At 38.3% G+C, this 15,652-nt stretch overlaps 1 protein-coding gene across 1 annotated transcript in view; it reads right to left on the bottom strand.

The window, feature by feature from the left end:
• Positions 1 to 15,652, bottom strand: part of kalrnb (kalirin RhoGEF kinase b) — an 88,720-nt gene that overhangs the window by 55,532 nt on the left and 17,536 nt on the right. The window contains exons 4-13 of the mRNA XM_053637230.1: positions 14,359 to 14,551; positions 12,921 to 13,421; positions 9,294 to 9,416; positions 8,110 to 8,301; positions 7,305 to 7,436; positions 5,333 to 5,563; positions 2,510 to 2,632; positions 1,864 to 2,055; positions 1,391 to 1,560; positions 918 to 1,092 (exon numbers count right to left, since the gene is read on the bottom strand). Coding sequence (XP_053493205.1) covers positions 918 to 1,092; positions 1,391 to 1,560; positions 1,864 to 2,055; positions 2,510 to 2,632; positions 5,333 to 5,563; positions 7,305 to 7,436; positions 8,110 to 8,301; positions 9,294 to 9,416; positions 12,921 to 13,421; positions 14,359 to 14,551 — 2,032 coding nt within the window. The remainder of the gene's footprint in view (positions 1 to 917; positions 1,093 to 1,390; positions 1,561 to 1,863; positions 2,056 to 2,509; positions 2,633 to 5,332; positions 5,564 to 7,304; positions 7,437 to 8,109; positions 8,302 to 9,293; positions 9,417 to 12,920; positions 13,422 to 14,358; positions 14,552 to 15,652) is intronic.

Below are 15,652 nucleotides of genomic sequence, written 5' to 3'. Positions count from 1 at the left end.
TTTCACATAACACATGTTTACATATAGTCCACAAGACACAATAATAACTGAATTTACACAAATGAACCAGTTCAAAAATTTACATTCGCTTGATTCCTAGTACTGTGTGTCATTACCTGGATGATCAATGACTGTTTATTTATTATGTGAGAGTTGTTCATGAGTCCCTTGTTTGTCCTGAGCAGTTAAACTGCCCACTGTTCTTCAGAAAAATCCTCCAGGTCCTGCACATTCTTTACTTTTCCAGCATCTTCTGCATATTTGACCCCTTTCCAACAGTGGCTATATGATGCTGAGATCCATCATTTCACACTGAGGACGACTGAGGGACTTGTACACAACTATTACATAAGGTGCAAACGTTCACTGATGCTCATGAAGGCAACACCATACATTAAGAAACAGGGGGGTGTAAACTTTTGAACAGAACGATCGGTATAAATTATTATTATTTGTTTAAAGATCTTTTTTTTTTTCATTTAGTACTGCCCTTCAAATGCTAAATAAGATAGTTACATGTTCCCAGAAGACAAATGATACATATTGGCCAGGTTATTTGTACTAGTAAGAAATCACCTACTGCTCCTTTAAGTACTCTTTAAAAAACACCTTTAAAATCTCTGACTCACAGCCAACCGAAGGTATGCTCACTTGCTAGAAATAAAGAGACATATTCCCTAGCAACAAACACCCACACTGAGTAGCTAACTATGTAACTATTGACCTGGTGTATCACAAAACATGTACGCAGACACAAAATCAACAAGCACAGGCTCGTACCGAATCGTGCTGATAATCCATCTGTTCAAATACAGCAGCGCTTGATAAGCACGTTGGGCTCAGAATCGTCAAATTGGACGAGCTTGCAAACACAGAACTGTAAATCATTTTCTGCGCGTGACGCACATGACACACACCTCCAGGGCGTACTGCTCGAAGATGCGCAGCTGCAGGAAGATGTCAAGTTTGATCCTGCGCTCGTGGAACAGTTCCTCCATGTGAGCCTGCGCTTCATCCAGCTGCTGCAGCACGCTCTCGATATGAGCCACGGAGCTGGCGTGGGGCAGCCTGTTACTCGCCAGCGCTGAGTCCCTGTACACACACACACACACACACACACACATACATACACACACAGCAGTGAAAAGGTGACGGGAGCTCCGGAGGACAGACGCAACATTGCGCAACTGCCAGCTGTTCTAATCTGGCAGCCTTAATGCAATATTAAAGGTCTGAATACTTGGTGATGAACACATCTGGCACTGATCTGACTCAGTGCCAGATGTGTCATTTTCCAGGGTGTCATCTTCTCACTGGTGTTGCTTCTATTGTTTTGTAGCTCCAGTGCACAATGAAACACGAACAGTAATCTCACCATAACGGATCTCACCGTAAGTGCTGGATGAGCTCCTCTCCCTCCTTGATGACGTTGAGCGTAGCGTCCAGCGTGCTGCTCTGCTGCTGTTGAAACTGCCGGATGAGCTCCTGCACCGTGTCCACTGACTCCGAGCACACGGGTTCCACCAGGCCCTTCTGCAGCTCCTCCATCCACGACCATAGCTGCACAAACACACACACAGGGGCGTTATAGGCATACAGTATACATACTGTACAGACTCACACTTACATACACGTAAGGTTTATCAATTTATTCCTCTGGGGGAAATCTTTGTACACAACCATACAACAGAATACAATGTCCGATTTCTTCTTTAGTGCTGTTCTGTAGATACTATGGTGTGCCTAAAAAAACATATGCTTAAAAAAGTGCTATTTCTTATAATACTTTAAAGCATAATAACCTTTGTGTAGGGAGTTTTGGATATTCAAGGTCTCCCAAAAGTGTGTGTGGGTGATGTTTACCTCTTTGGTGTGTGTGTGAAAGGACACAGAGAGATCCAGGAGCAGTTTCCTCTGCTCCACTCGGCGCACAAACTCCTGAACTCTGACCTCTAGGTGATGGGCAGCGGTGTAGATCTCTTCCGGGTCGCACTCACCCGTCTGAGCCAACTGCTCGGCTGCTTCTAACAGCTTATCAGCGTTGGTGTAGGTGTTCTTCAAAGAGAGAGAGAGAGAGAGAGAGAGAGAGAGAGAGGTGTACATAATTTAGACATTACACTACATCATATTACTGTTGCATTATCGATTCTGATTGGTCAGAAGGTGGTGATTCATTTTATAGAACAGCAGGAAAATCTCATTAACTTCAAGAGACAGAAAAACAATGATAAGTTAAACTGTTTCATGGATATTTCACAACATTAAATGTAACTATGAACAGATTAAAAAAGAAGTATGACGTGTCATTTTTTAACTTATTAATAATATGAATCACTGATTATTTGCTATGGTACAGTATAAGAGGAATAAAACCGTGGTATGTGCAGTTACGGGAAAATAATCAACTTCAGGTTCGTTACAGGATTTAAGTAGGGTTTAAGTGGCAGTTAAGTAGGGCTTAGGTATGCTTGTGTTTCTCACACACACACACACATTGTTCATACTGTACCTGTGCCACTTCCTGGAAGTCGTCGTGTCGTTTCTGTAGAGCTCGTGCACGATGTACAGACTTCCCCACGCCAGTGTGTTTACTGAGAAACGCCTCTCCATGGTTCTGGATCCAGTCCAGGACCTGGACACACACACACACACACACACACAAACACACAGAAAGAGAGAGAGAGAAAGAGAGAGAGAGAGAGAGAGAGAGAGAGAGAGAAGAAACTTGTTCATTGTCCTTCAGTGCAGTCCATAAATAATTAACTTAACTCCAAAATTATTGGCACCCTCCATAGAAATGAATGATACGATCAATATTTTGACTATAAATCAGGACGCTGCACAGTTTTAATTGAAAATGCTCATTCCCCATTTTAGTACATTCTTTTCCTTCAAAATTAGCAACAACAAAAAAAACAAAAACCTGGCACCCTTTCAGAATTCAAATCCAGAATCAGTATAGACTAAGCTTACAGAAAACTGCAATGCTCCAATTCAATTGTCCCTTTTCAATCCTTAAAAGGATTCACACTCATCAGATTCCTCCATTTTTCTGCTTCCAAGCAAATAAAAGACAGTATAATGACAATGTAGAAAACAAACAACTTATAAACATGACCTAAAGGATGTGCAATCTTTTATTTCTATCACTTTTAGCACTTTTAGCACTTCTAGCACTTTTATTTCTATCATCTCTCCAGCCACAAATGGGATCTTCTTCTTCTTCTTCTTTTTTTGTATCGCCTAAGAGTTACATAAATTCAACACTTTTCCTGGACTCTAGATGAACATTTCAAGGTGGGTGGTTTTTCTTTAACTAGTCACGTGACCAGATCATTTACTTCTTAAAGTACCTCCTAAAAAACACGCATATTTGTAATAGAGATACAGCTCATATATTTCACACATAGAATCTGTATTATTGACACTTTTACATCCTAATCATCGTCATCATGATATAAAGATTTGAACTGACACTTGCTTTCTTAAACAACAAATTAATGTCCATTACAATATTAAAATAGGTTTTTAAATTTTTGAAACATTTTAATTCATATTCTTTCTTATAGCACACGTTTGATATAGTTTACTCCTAGGTGTTAATTTATACATTAACTAACAAACATGCACTACCATGTATTTAAGCTGGTTGTTATTCACGCACGAATATTCATAAGACTCACGTGATTAGTACATGCCTTAACTCATCATTAGTTCATATTTAAGCAAGTATTAATTCAGGTCATTGTAAAGTGTTACCAATTTTATTTATATATATTTTGATGTTTTTATTCATGTATTTTACTTCAGAATTAATATACATACAATTAAATGTTAAAATAAATATCATATAAAATATATTATAATATTGTTACAGGTAATATTTAAAAAATAAATATATTTTATTATTACAAACATATTTGATTGGTCTTATAGCACATGTTTGATTTAGTTTACTCCTACATGTTAATTTATACATTAACTAACAAACATGTACTAACCTGTACTTAAGGTGGTTGTTTAGGAATTCATAAGACTCACGTCATAGTTAAGGTTAGCTCTTCATTAGTTTGTGATTAGTAAGTGCATTAACTCATCATTAGTTCATATTTAAGTAAATATTAATTCAGGTATTAGTGCATGATTATTCACGTACTGTTACTGTAAACTGTTCCAAACCTTTTCCAGAAAAATTTAGGAAAGGCATATAGTTTGTGCTATTAAGAGAGCAAAATGTTTCTTCATAACTATGGAAAATAACTGAGCTATAACAGGTTCAAATGTAGCTTGTATATACAAAATTGTGTTATCTTTGATTTGGGTTTCACAAAGACAGCGCTGCCAGATCCCAGACACGCATTTTTTAATAGTTTATTGGGGGTTGTTCAATTGAGGTTGGAAACAGCAAACCCAATCTGGTAAACCTGACCTTAGACCGCTCAGCCAGTGGCCGTCTACCTTCCTGAGACCATGAAGATCCATTTGAAAGGGAAGCTTTCACAGCGCAATAATAGGCCTCGGTTAGCAGGAAGCTCTCTGTATTGTCAGAAGTGTATTGACCACAGTCCAAACATAATATACCAAACCTCCAGAGGACGCAGAGCAAATTTCACCCAGCACTGTGACTCAGCCAGCCTCTCTCTCTCTCTCTCTCTCTCTCTCTGCCTCTCTCTCTCTCCCACACACTCACTGTCCCACGCACACACTCTCAAACATGTACATGCATGTATACACACATACTGTATAGACTGTGTACTGAATATGCCACATTTGCAAAAGTAGCTACAGATGAGTGAGAATACAAAACTTTTTTTGAGGTGTCTCTGTTATGCTGGGCAATTATTTATTTTTCTGGCAAGGTTTAGGTCCAGTCATCCAATTAAAGGAAAGTGTCAATGCAAATCAATGCAAAGTGCTTATGACCGATCATCCTTTCATGGGCATGGTCTCTTCCAAGATGACTCCTCCCCCATCCACTGTGCACAATGGCTCATGGGATGGTTTTATAAGGATGAAAATCTTTCATTCTCACACTCACTGTTTTGAACCCAACAGAACACGTACTGTATGTGAGATTTTGGAGCGTTAGACATCGACATTCACTCTCGTTGCATTGCATCGTATCGTTGTGTTCATCGCTCCAGAGAACTGATGCCAAAGCTCAGTGACGCAGGCTTGTCATGGTCCAACACCTTACTAACACACTTTGTCGTTTTATTCTTTTAATTTGTCACCCATCTGTACAGTAGACTTCAAAAATTTGTCATGTCTTCTGATTTCTCACTCTTTATGCATGAATGTGAGTGTGTGCATGTCATATTCAATAGCGCACCTGCTGCACGTCTTGCTGGAACACACACAGCTGCAGTCTCTGGTGCAGGCGCAGTTTGCGGTGCTGCAGCAGACCGTCCAGCCTGCGGTGCTCGTGCACCACCTCATGCATCACATCCAGAACAGCGCGCACCGCCTGGCTGTAGTCTGCGCCCAATGTCACCGAGCCAGAGTCGGCCTGAGGTTGTGGCCTCTGCAGGACGTCCAGAAACGTCTTCCCTTTCTGACTCACCTGCAAGAGGAAAGAGACACAATTCCTTCTGTAATAACATGAGAGATACAAAATGTACACGAGTAAAAAATACACATTTTCAAAAAGCATTGAATTGTGGCCGGGTGGTTTTATTACCGTCTACATGGACAGGCGGAGACCGAGAAGAATATCGGAGGACAAAGACATAGTACCTAGCTTTATATATAAAGTAAACAGTTTGTGAACATTATTATATGTGTTATATGAGTTGGATTAACTCATAGTGTTAATTGAACCCTTTTATGCATAAATTATTTATATATAAGTATATATATTTAGACAGTTTTACTTTGTCTAAATAACACATATTAAAAAGTAAATGGATTGTCCATGTGTAGGAATACCATGAGTTAAAAAATTGTAAAATATTATATGTAAAAGAATAATAATAAAATATGTATAGATTGTCAAATGTCCAAAAACTGTTAACATTCAGTTCTAATGTTGACCACCAAAATGATACAAAATATCATTTACATATACAAAATTTACACAGTTTAGAATTCCAAAACTTTCCAAAAACAGACCAAACAAAGTATATATAATTATATATATATAAACTAATTATAATAATTATATAAATAAATAAAGATATAGGTATAACAGTGTGTATAGTAATTATATGAATTAGTAATTTTTTTTATGTAGATAGTGAGTAAAGAATGACAAATAGTCTAGAGAGCAACAGACGTTTATGTTAAATTACAATAATTACAATAATGCTCTCAAGTGATTTGGAGCTGATTTACATTTTATATTTTCCTAAAAAGTTAAAAAAAAAAAAAAAAAAAAAAAGAGACTTATATTGAATGTCCATAAGTGTAAACACTATGCATGAACGGGTTAAAAAGAAAGAAAGAAAGAGATAAATAAATAAATTATATAATATATAATGATATAGAATATACTATATAAGGATTATTCTATTACAATAAAATTAGTAAAAATTTAGAAAAAAAACATTTTTCAACATTGACTCTAAAAATGTACATTTAACCTTTCAAATGATTAGTTAACCCATCTCAGGGAATAGTGACAGGCTGACAGGCTGAATTTTGCTCTTAAAGAAGTAACAAGGTTGATTTTTTTTTATCATAGAATTAGCAAATACACAAAATATGGTTAACTACCACAATAAGAACAGTAAGGACTTTCTACTCATTTAAATAGATTGATATTATTTTTTAAATGAATAGTTTACTTCCAGTCTATAATTTGGGTATCCGGATCTCATCAGGTAAATTTCACAATATTTCTAAAACTATAGAAATGATAATGAGAAGGAGATGTACATTACTATTTCTTCTTCCCCTGATCTTCAGAAAATTCCTGTTGAACATGTGATGTGTGAAACATTACATTCTATCCCTAACCCTAATAGTTCACTGCCTGAAAACTGACGTTTTAACCTGAAAATTTGAATACTTGCAATATTTGAACCCGACTTTTCATCAGCTTGAATTTCTTAACCTGAGACCTGAATTTTAAATAGTAACAGAATTCAGAAAAATATATTCAAATATCTTAAGATGGTTTTTTTCCCCAAGTATTACTAATTTCAGGGTCAGCAGGTTCTCCAGACTCTGATTTCACTACCCCATACACCCCAGTCGTGGAATCACCCACAAAGTTTCTTGTTCATTTGAAAACAGTATTATAATAAACTGCTGTTGAGGAACGACCTTCATATGAAAATGTTCTGAGCAGTGTGAGCACGTACCTCTGTGTATGCTGTGGTCACCTGCTCGTACAGATTCTGATGGCTGTGGATGGCCAACTCCAGTTCCTGCATCGCCGTGGGCAATCCTCCTTCGCTGCACGCCTTCGCCCAACCCTCGACTCCAGTGAGAAACTGCCAAACCACAGCAGAAATAAATAGAGAAGAAACAGAATTTCTGCCAAATAATCTGTCTGTTACCCTTAAGCTGTTGGTGAAAATACAAACTTTTGTCTGATCATAAATTCAGGATTAAAGTAAGTGACGTTAGAGTGATGTGGTGCTCTCCAGGAATTAAATTAAAAACGTACTACGCAGGAGGTAATGGATATGTAAAGGGCAGTATATTGGCAGAGCAAGTATTTATATTTATAAGTAATATGTGAAAATTTCTGAGAGGATTGCAATGTTTTTGTTAAACAGACACCAAAGGAGGAGATAACCAGGTCAGACGACCACTAAACAAATGATCCAAATATGCCGAGTTAGCACATTTAGCTGCTGGAGATCAGGGCGAAATTTGTTCGGTGAGACAAAGTGAGAGTTATTTTCACAGCCACAGCAAATTAAACAAGACCAATTCGCAGATGCTTGCAAATAATAAGTGATTGTTTGCAACAAAGTTAGGAAAGGTCATCCGTGCAAGGAAGCAACATTTTTTAATTTATGAAATTTGATTTTGGTTCCATGATTGGATCACATTTCTAAAGCAATGAAAGAAACCTTTAAATGTTGGATAAACAATTTCAAGGTTTAATTTCATTCCTGTGCCAAAATTTGATTTAAACATATTAAAACTGCAGCTGACCTGCTCAGCCTTCTGGTGGAAAACAGAGGACATGGCCAGAATGGCGCTGCGCTCCTCCAGAGACGAGGCAAAGCTCTTCCAGTCCTGATCCAGCTGTGCCGAGACCTGCTGGATCTGATCGGTGGCGTAGTGGCCTGCCTCACACAGCCGCGTGGCCACCGAAGCGATCCGTGTGATGTTAACATAGGCGTTCTGACCAAATATAAAAAGGAAACACAAGTCATCATGAGCTTGTTCTAACTTCTTAAAGGGTTCTCAAAAGGCTCATGTGCCACGTGCAGTGATTTATGTGCTATGACACTGGTAGAAAATCTCAGCAATGTACAGGCTACAGAGTGGAGATCAGATTGGTCTGAAATGAATAAAAAAAAAAAAAAAGAATCAACAAATCATCAAGCTAACAAATTCAGATGAATTCAATGACTCTTCAAATACTCAAGCTAGTTGGAACACATCAAATGATCAGATTGGAACAAATCCATCAAATCATTCAGCCATTTCTAACTCATCAAATGATCAAATTCAAACTCAAAAACTGATCCAGCCAACACAAATCCATGAAATAATCTATCTTACTTAAACTCATCACATGATCCAGCTAATTAGAACTCCTCAAAGATCTTGCTAATTCTTCTCAATAACTTCTCAAATGATTCAGCTAACTGGATCTGGAATAAAGACAAGTCAAACTAATCAAATTATCCAGGAAATTCTAACTCGTCAAATAATCCAAATGGAATTTATCCAACAATCAATATAACATACATTATCCAGCAAATTCCAGCTCATCAAATAATCCAGCTACCTGAAACTTAACAAAAAAATGAAGCTAACTTAAAAGATCCAGCTCAAACTCATCAAATAATACAGTTAACTGGAACATCTCAAATAATCAAGATTAATAACACGTATCCATAATAAAGGCAGCTTAAATTATCCATGAGTTCAAACTCACCAAATTAGACAGCTACCAGTCAAAAGCTCAACTTAAACTCATCAAACTCATCATAATTCCTAAAAGAAAAAAACAGCAACTTTAAACAGCTGCAGGTGCTCCAATGTGAGTGATAAAGCAAATAACTTTCCTTAAACAAGCAAGTCAACAACAAGGTTTTTTGAGATACATGAATATAATGAGGATGACCTTTTGTACACAATGATATCGCATGCTGTAAGAATCCTACCATGGAGTTCATGGCGAAGTGGTCATGCTGCGTCTGAAGGTCAGTGGCGTGCTGGTAGCTCACCCCGATCTCTGTGTGCGTCTGTAAGAACAGCTCCTTGTTGTGCCCAATCCACTCAAACATCTACAGTGAGAGTGAGAGCGAGAGAGAGAGAGAGAGAGAGAGAGAGAGAGAGAGAAGGTGAGAAAAAGGACAGCACACTGGCTTAGCGGAGTCTGAAGTGCTTCCTGTTATGAGGCCATATGGTGATAAACGAGCCTCACAGAGCATAGATTATCAAGTTGAACCAATCAGGACAAGTGCTCCTACATAAATATTTACTACAGAACAGGCATATTTATTCAACAGCGGATGCAAGTCCCAGAAAAATTTAGTTGCCCGTAGGCCGAGTATAAACCGTTAAATTCACTCCTACTTTCTGTTCAACTCTTTACAAAATGAACAAGTATATGCCATATTTTGAGCATGACCGGTTTAATTTGTTTCTAAACGTAAACGTTTCTTGTGAAGTATTGGCACCCCTACAATTAATATATGCTGAAGGCTGACTTGGAGAAAATAACATCACCAAGCCGCTTCCTCTAGGTTAAAGACTCTTGTGGAAGATCAAGGAAACTCCAACATGCAAAAGATTTCAAGATTTCACTGTTCACGTTTGGGCTCAAATCCAGAAACTAAGAAGGGTTTTGCAAAAAAAATGTTGTAAAGACTTTCTCTGCTGATTATGATGTACGCTCAGCCAAGTTATTAAATTCGGGGCACAAGGCGGGGGACAACCCTGGACGGGGTGCCAAAACATTGCAGGGCACAATCACACACACATTCGCTCACACACATATTCACACACTATGGACAATTTGGAAATAGTAATCAGCCTAGAATGCATGTCTTTGGACTGATGAAATCCACAAAAGAGTAGCATGAAATTTAGCGTGACACTGACAAAATTCTGTAATATTGCACACCCTTGATTGTGCAGCCCTAACCAAAAGATTTTTATAAATATATTTTGAATGTGATTTTACAAAGACACATCTTCGTCAAATTGCTCTTCTTTTGTTATAACCTCATGGCAGAAACAACGAGGTTTTGGGCTAAAATCTTGGTAATTTACAGTAGGTTTGGAGGGTTTTACTTGTATCCAGTCCTCTTGTTTGTCAAACATGCAGATCACGTGCATGTCCAAAGAAATCAATTTTGGTGTCATCTGATGCTTATCCTACACAGGGTCGCTTGGGAGCCTGGAGTCTATCTTAGGGATTTCGGGGTACAAGGCGGGGGACACCCTGGATGGGGTGCCAAAACATAGGGCAGGGCACAATCGCGCACACACATTCACACACTATGGACAATGGTAATCAGTCTACAACGCATGTCTTTGGACTGAAGGGGAGGTGGAGGGGACCGGAGGAAACCCCCAAATCACGGGGACAACATGCAAAGTCCGCACACACAGGGCGGAGGGGGGATTCAAACCCCCACCCCAGAGGTGTGAGGCAAACATGCATTTCTTATGAATATTCTTTATAAGTGTCAATCATTTGCCAAATGTCTTGGAGGAAATATTGTATGTATTGGATCATTCTTATATGTGGAGAATTCAAATCAAATGTTTATTTCATATGACAATTTTTGGAGTCAACTGTATATCCATATTGTCCTGTTCTCTGTCTATGCCCTGATCCTCATTTACGCTTTCCATGTCATTCTTTCACCACAGGTTTTCTCACTCCATTCTCTCTTTGTAGCACTTGTCATAGCATCAATTCTCTATCACACTGTGTCGTTCTCATTTATTCTCTCAGGCTGGATGTCAATGGTGTTCTGGCAATATCGGAGCACAGATGGACCATGCCGGCAGGACCAGGCTTGTGTGAAACTCCTGCTCAGTTTGGGTTTAAACGGAACACAAGCTCCCGCACAAAAAACAGCGTCTTGGGAGAGCGAAGTGGAGAGACATCACTGATATGAAAATCCAAACAGACCTCAACATTCCTCACTTCATTACCTTCCTGTTTTAGCATTTGGAAATGACTCCAGCTTTAAATCCTTAACTAAACATTACAGCGTTCCCAAGCAAAGAATCATCATTCTGATTAAATTTCATATTCACACAATTACTGTGCCACGGGTTGTGTTATAATACGCATCATTACATTAAGCCTTTATTACCCTAATAAACAGAGACAGGGTTGTTAGATACTTAGAGAACAATTACATCAAATAGATTTCATGATACACCTTGACCTATGAGTCTGTAAACACACAACACGCTAGCCGTTCAAATGGTTATAATTGTGGTACTACCATAGGCTTATGAATGAAGCTAATCTTCAGCTAGTTAAATAGCGAGACAAGCACACAATACACCCACAGCTCGTTTCAGAGTTTATATCTGTGGGAAAACTGTTGCTAGGCAATTAGCAAATATGATTAAGGCTGAAAATTTAGCTAGCTCGCACCCAGAAGTTAAATCTTCCATGCAGACATTGCCTTGTAAAGGCAGTATGGCAATAAAAAACAGACAAAAACATTGAGAATGCTAACATTTCCCTCAGATGTGTTGGTAAATTGATAAGAAGAGACTCCTTGTGACCAAAATTACACTGTAATTACACTTAACATCGACCGCAAACTAAACTTCCATGTTTACGTCCATAAACATGTGCCTGGAAAACTTTACAATACAAACATTTTTTGTAAACAAAAAAGAAAAAGGAAGATAATCAGACTTTTTGTCACTAAACAATCTCAGTCAGTCTACTGAAGAAATCCACAAAAGAGTAGCATGAAATTTAGCATGACTGACAAAATTCTGTAATATTGCACACCCTTGATTGTGCAGCCCTAACCAAAAGATTTTTATATATATCTTTTGAATGTGATTTTACAAAGACACATCTTTGTCAAATTGTTCTTCTTTTATTATAAATATAAAATAGGCTGCTATAACCTCAACATTATATCAAAGTTTTGTTCAATATATATACTCAACTTAAAAGTAACATTAATCTCCCTGCTGAAAAAACAACAACAATGGAAACCATCACAGAAATTCTAATGGTTTCCACTACAAATACCATTACAGACCATCATCTGTTAACCATTAAAACCATTAGCAAATGGTTTCCATTACGTAGTAGGAGGTATTAAGAATGTCGGTCTTTAATGGTATCCACTAGACATGACATGCCACTAATACAAGGCAGCAGATTACCAGTAGAGACCCACAGGGACCATTACAGTTTCCATTAAAAACAACACAATTCCCATTATAACCATTAAAATCATTACAAAATCTATGAAGGTTTCTGTTGTTTTTTTCAGCAGGGCTGAAATAATAATAATAAATGATAACATAAACTATTTAAATGGCCCAAGAATATAGGTATATATGCTTTCTCTCTCATGAAAAAAGCAAGGATCTGTAAATATACATGATATGCATATCGAATGCAGTTAATTAAGCACTGCTAACTTAGCTTGCATTTGTCACAGGTAGAAAAAATGTGATCTCTGTTATCAGGCCATATTAACAAATGTGATCCAAGTATCATATAATCTCAGTCAACTATTCAAGAAAGATCACAATTTAAAATGTTTCTTTTTCATGTTTCTTTCCCTCACCTTTTCAGCATCCTGCTCATAGAGTCGGAGCTGGAAGCACTGGTCCAACTGCTGTTTACGCTTGTGCCAGGCCTGTAAAAGGTGCTGGCGCGCAGCCTGCAGTTTGTCCAGCAGGGCGGCGACTCTAGGAACGAGGCTCTGAAAGTCAGGTCCTCCAGACAGGCGTCCGTCCCCGCCGTCCCTGATTTTCTGCAGTAGACGTTGTCCCTCGTGCTCCAGCTCATCCACGGGTGCCTTGGTAGCGCTCTTTCTCAGGCGTGCGTGCTCCTCTAGCAGCCTGCGCGCCTCCTCGGCATCCGGGGCCATCTCCTGGCATGAAAGTGTCTCCTGAAGTTCCTCCAGGCGTGAGAGGAGGTGCAGTGCTCCACATGTGAACTCCTCTAGGGAAACACGCAGCTCTGTCCACTCAACGTGGTCATACTCCAGCGTACCGTCCAGGTCGGCCGTCAGCTGGGACGGGTCCACCAGTTTAGTCAGGCCTTCCACGGACACCATGCTCGTCTGCGATGAACAAGAGAGGTCAGGAGTTAATTAAAACCCACTTCCAAAACCTTTATTCAACTTTACTAAGCATATTGATGACAGGGTATTTGTATGAACATTTTTTTTTGTTTTGTAAAAAATTATTTGTGGATATTTTTATTCAAAATGACTTTTAAGTAAGGTAGAATACAATCCAAACATATAGCTAAACTGCTGAGAGGTAACGACTTTGCGGAAACAAGGAAGTGTGGCCTTTATAAAAATAACAGAAGTTATGAAGCTTTGGACCAACCATGTCTGAAATTAGAGGATGACGAGATAGCAGGAAATGTTTAACCACAGAACCTCTAAGATAAGCTTAGCTAGTGTAGTAATTAGTAATCACATGCTAAATTAATGCAGGTTTTAAAAATGGCATTTGAAATACTTGAGCTCCTGAAAAGGTTCCTGCAGTGGAAGCTCATCTACAGTGACTTTCAGAAAGTCCTGGGATTTGAACTCAAAACCATCTTGTAACATGCTGCACCACTACACTACTACTACTATTTACAGTCAGGTCAAGTATTTGGAAAGTATATGACTGTAATTTCTAAACGGTTAATGCAATATTTTTCATAAACCGCTTAAAGTCTACACTTCAATCGCATCTTAATTGCTTCATTTCAAATCCACTGAGGTGGTGTACCGAGGCAAAATGACAAAAATTGTGTCGCTGTCCAAATACTTATGGACCTGACAGTATATCTTCCAACGCTGAGCAGTTATGCTGTCAGATATGGTCCGCTATCTGCCAAATCAAATCTTATTAATTCCTGAGAAGTTTATCAAATTCTATAATGATATTTTGCACAAAGTTTAGACAGTCTCGATCAATGTAAATGCTTATATCCATGAAATACGATACACCAGACTGTATTTAGAGATGAGCACTAAGTTAGAACATGTAGTTAGAAACCTCAAATGTGAATTTAGCGCTGCCGAAGTTGGTCTTCTGCTTCTGCCAGAAGTTGTCTGGTTTGATGATCAGGGCCACGCAGATCTCAGCCGGGAATGCTTCCTGCAATGTCTTTAGCAGCGGCTTAATCAGGTCCCACTTACAGCCACGCATATCAATGATCACGGTAAAGCCACGCTTACTAACATCCTCACTGCACAGACAGAGAGAGAGAGAAAGAGGAAGAGAGTCAAAGTCAGAGACAGAGAGTAGCTAAAATACCAGAAAACTTTCATGAAGCTTGTACAAATAAAAACCAATGTAGCCAACACACAGAGTGTAAATGTGCACTGACGCAGTGTTGAAGGTTTAATTGCTGTGACTCACATTTCAATCATGTGAGCTTCCTCATAATGCAAGCTGTAAATGTAGATTCACTGTGATTTTTTTTGTAGATGATCTCAATAAAGCTGCTTTGTGCCAGTGCGGTGACAAATAAAGACGATACACACTGAATATCACGTTTATATGAGGTAGCAAAATAAATTCTGAGAAGTTACCACACAGGAGGTAAAGTGATTTTTGTAGTCTTTTTCTGGTAAACCGTGGAAAACAACAACACGTTTAAGCCTCGCCTATTCATGTTTTTGGGGGTGTTTTCACCTAAGAATTATTTTGTGCACCCATATTGGGAACACTGTGTGTGAGTGAAGATGTAGCGGTATGAAAATTTCATATCACGATTATCTTGACCAAAACTATCACGGTTATCAGTATTATCATGGTATTGTTAAAATGTGCTGAAAATGTACAAAATGTACTGATACACACTGAAATCATTTAAACATGTTTTATATATGACTATAAAGTGATGGATGGTTGTAACTAGGCTTGCACCGATAGTCGGTGTTCCCGGTGTTACACGGTGTTCAGCTACACACCGATTACATCACTTGCACCGCCCCAATGTCATTTTGCTTTTTTACAGTAATAAAATCATTTAGTTCAGTTAGAGAACATGGCAGAAGGCAGTGACAGTGCTCAGGAGAATTTCCAACCTTCCAAGAAGTCATTTTCTTCAAATGCTATTGAGCTTTAATGTATGGTATATTTTGTGCATGAGTCCATACAGTATAAAAATGTTTACATATGATTTGATAGTTTATTTTATTAAATATCAAAAATCTAAAAGGTGTGCATTATAGCTGACACCTACATGAACACTTTACAGTTGGTTTTGTGACTGTAAGTCATTCTCTTCAAATGCTATTGAGCTCTAAATTATGGTATATTTTGTGTATGAGCCTATTTGGTA

The sequence above is a fragment of the Ictalurus furcatus genome, chromosome 12 (assembly GCF_023375685.1).
Source record: "Ictalurus furcatus strain D&B chromosome 12, Billie_1.0, whole genome shotgun sequence".
In the NCBI taxonomy this organism is placed as follows: Eukaryota; Metazoa; Chordata; class Actinopteri; order Siluriformes; family Ictaluridae; genus Ictalurus; species Ictalurus furcatus.
The sequence above is the reverse complement of the archived record's forward strand: the minus strand, read 5'-3'. Positions and strand labels throughout refer to the sequence as shown.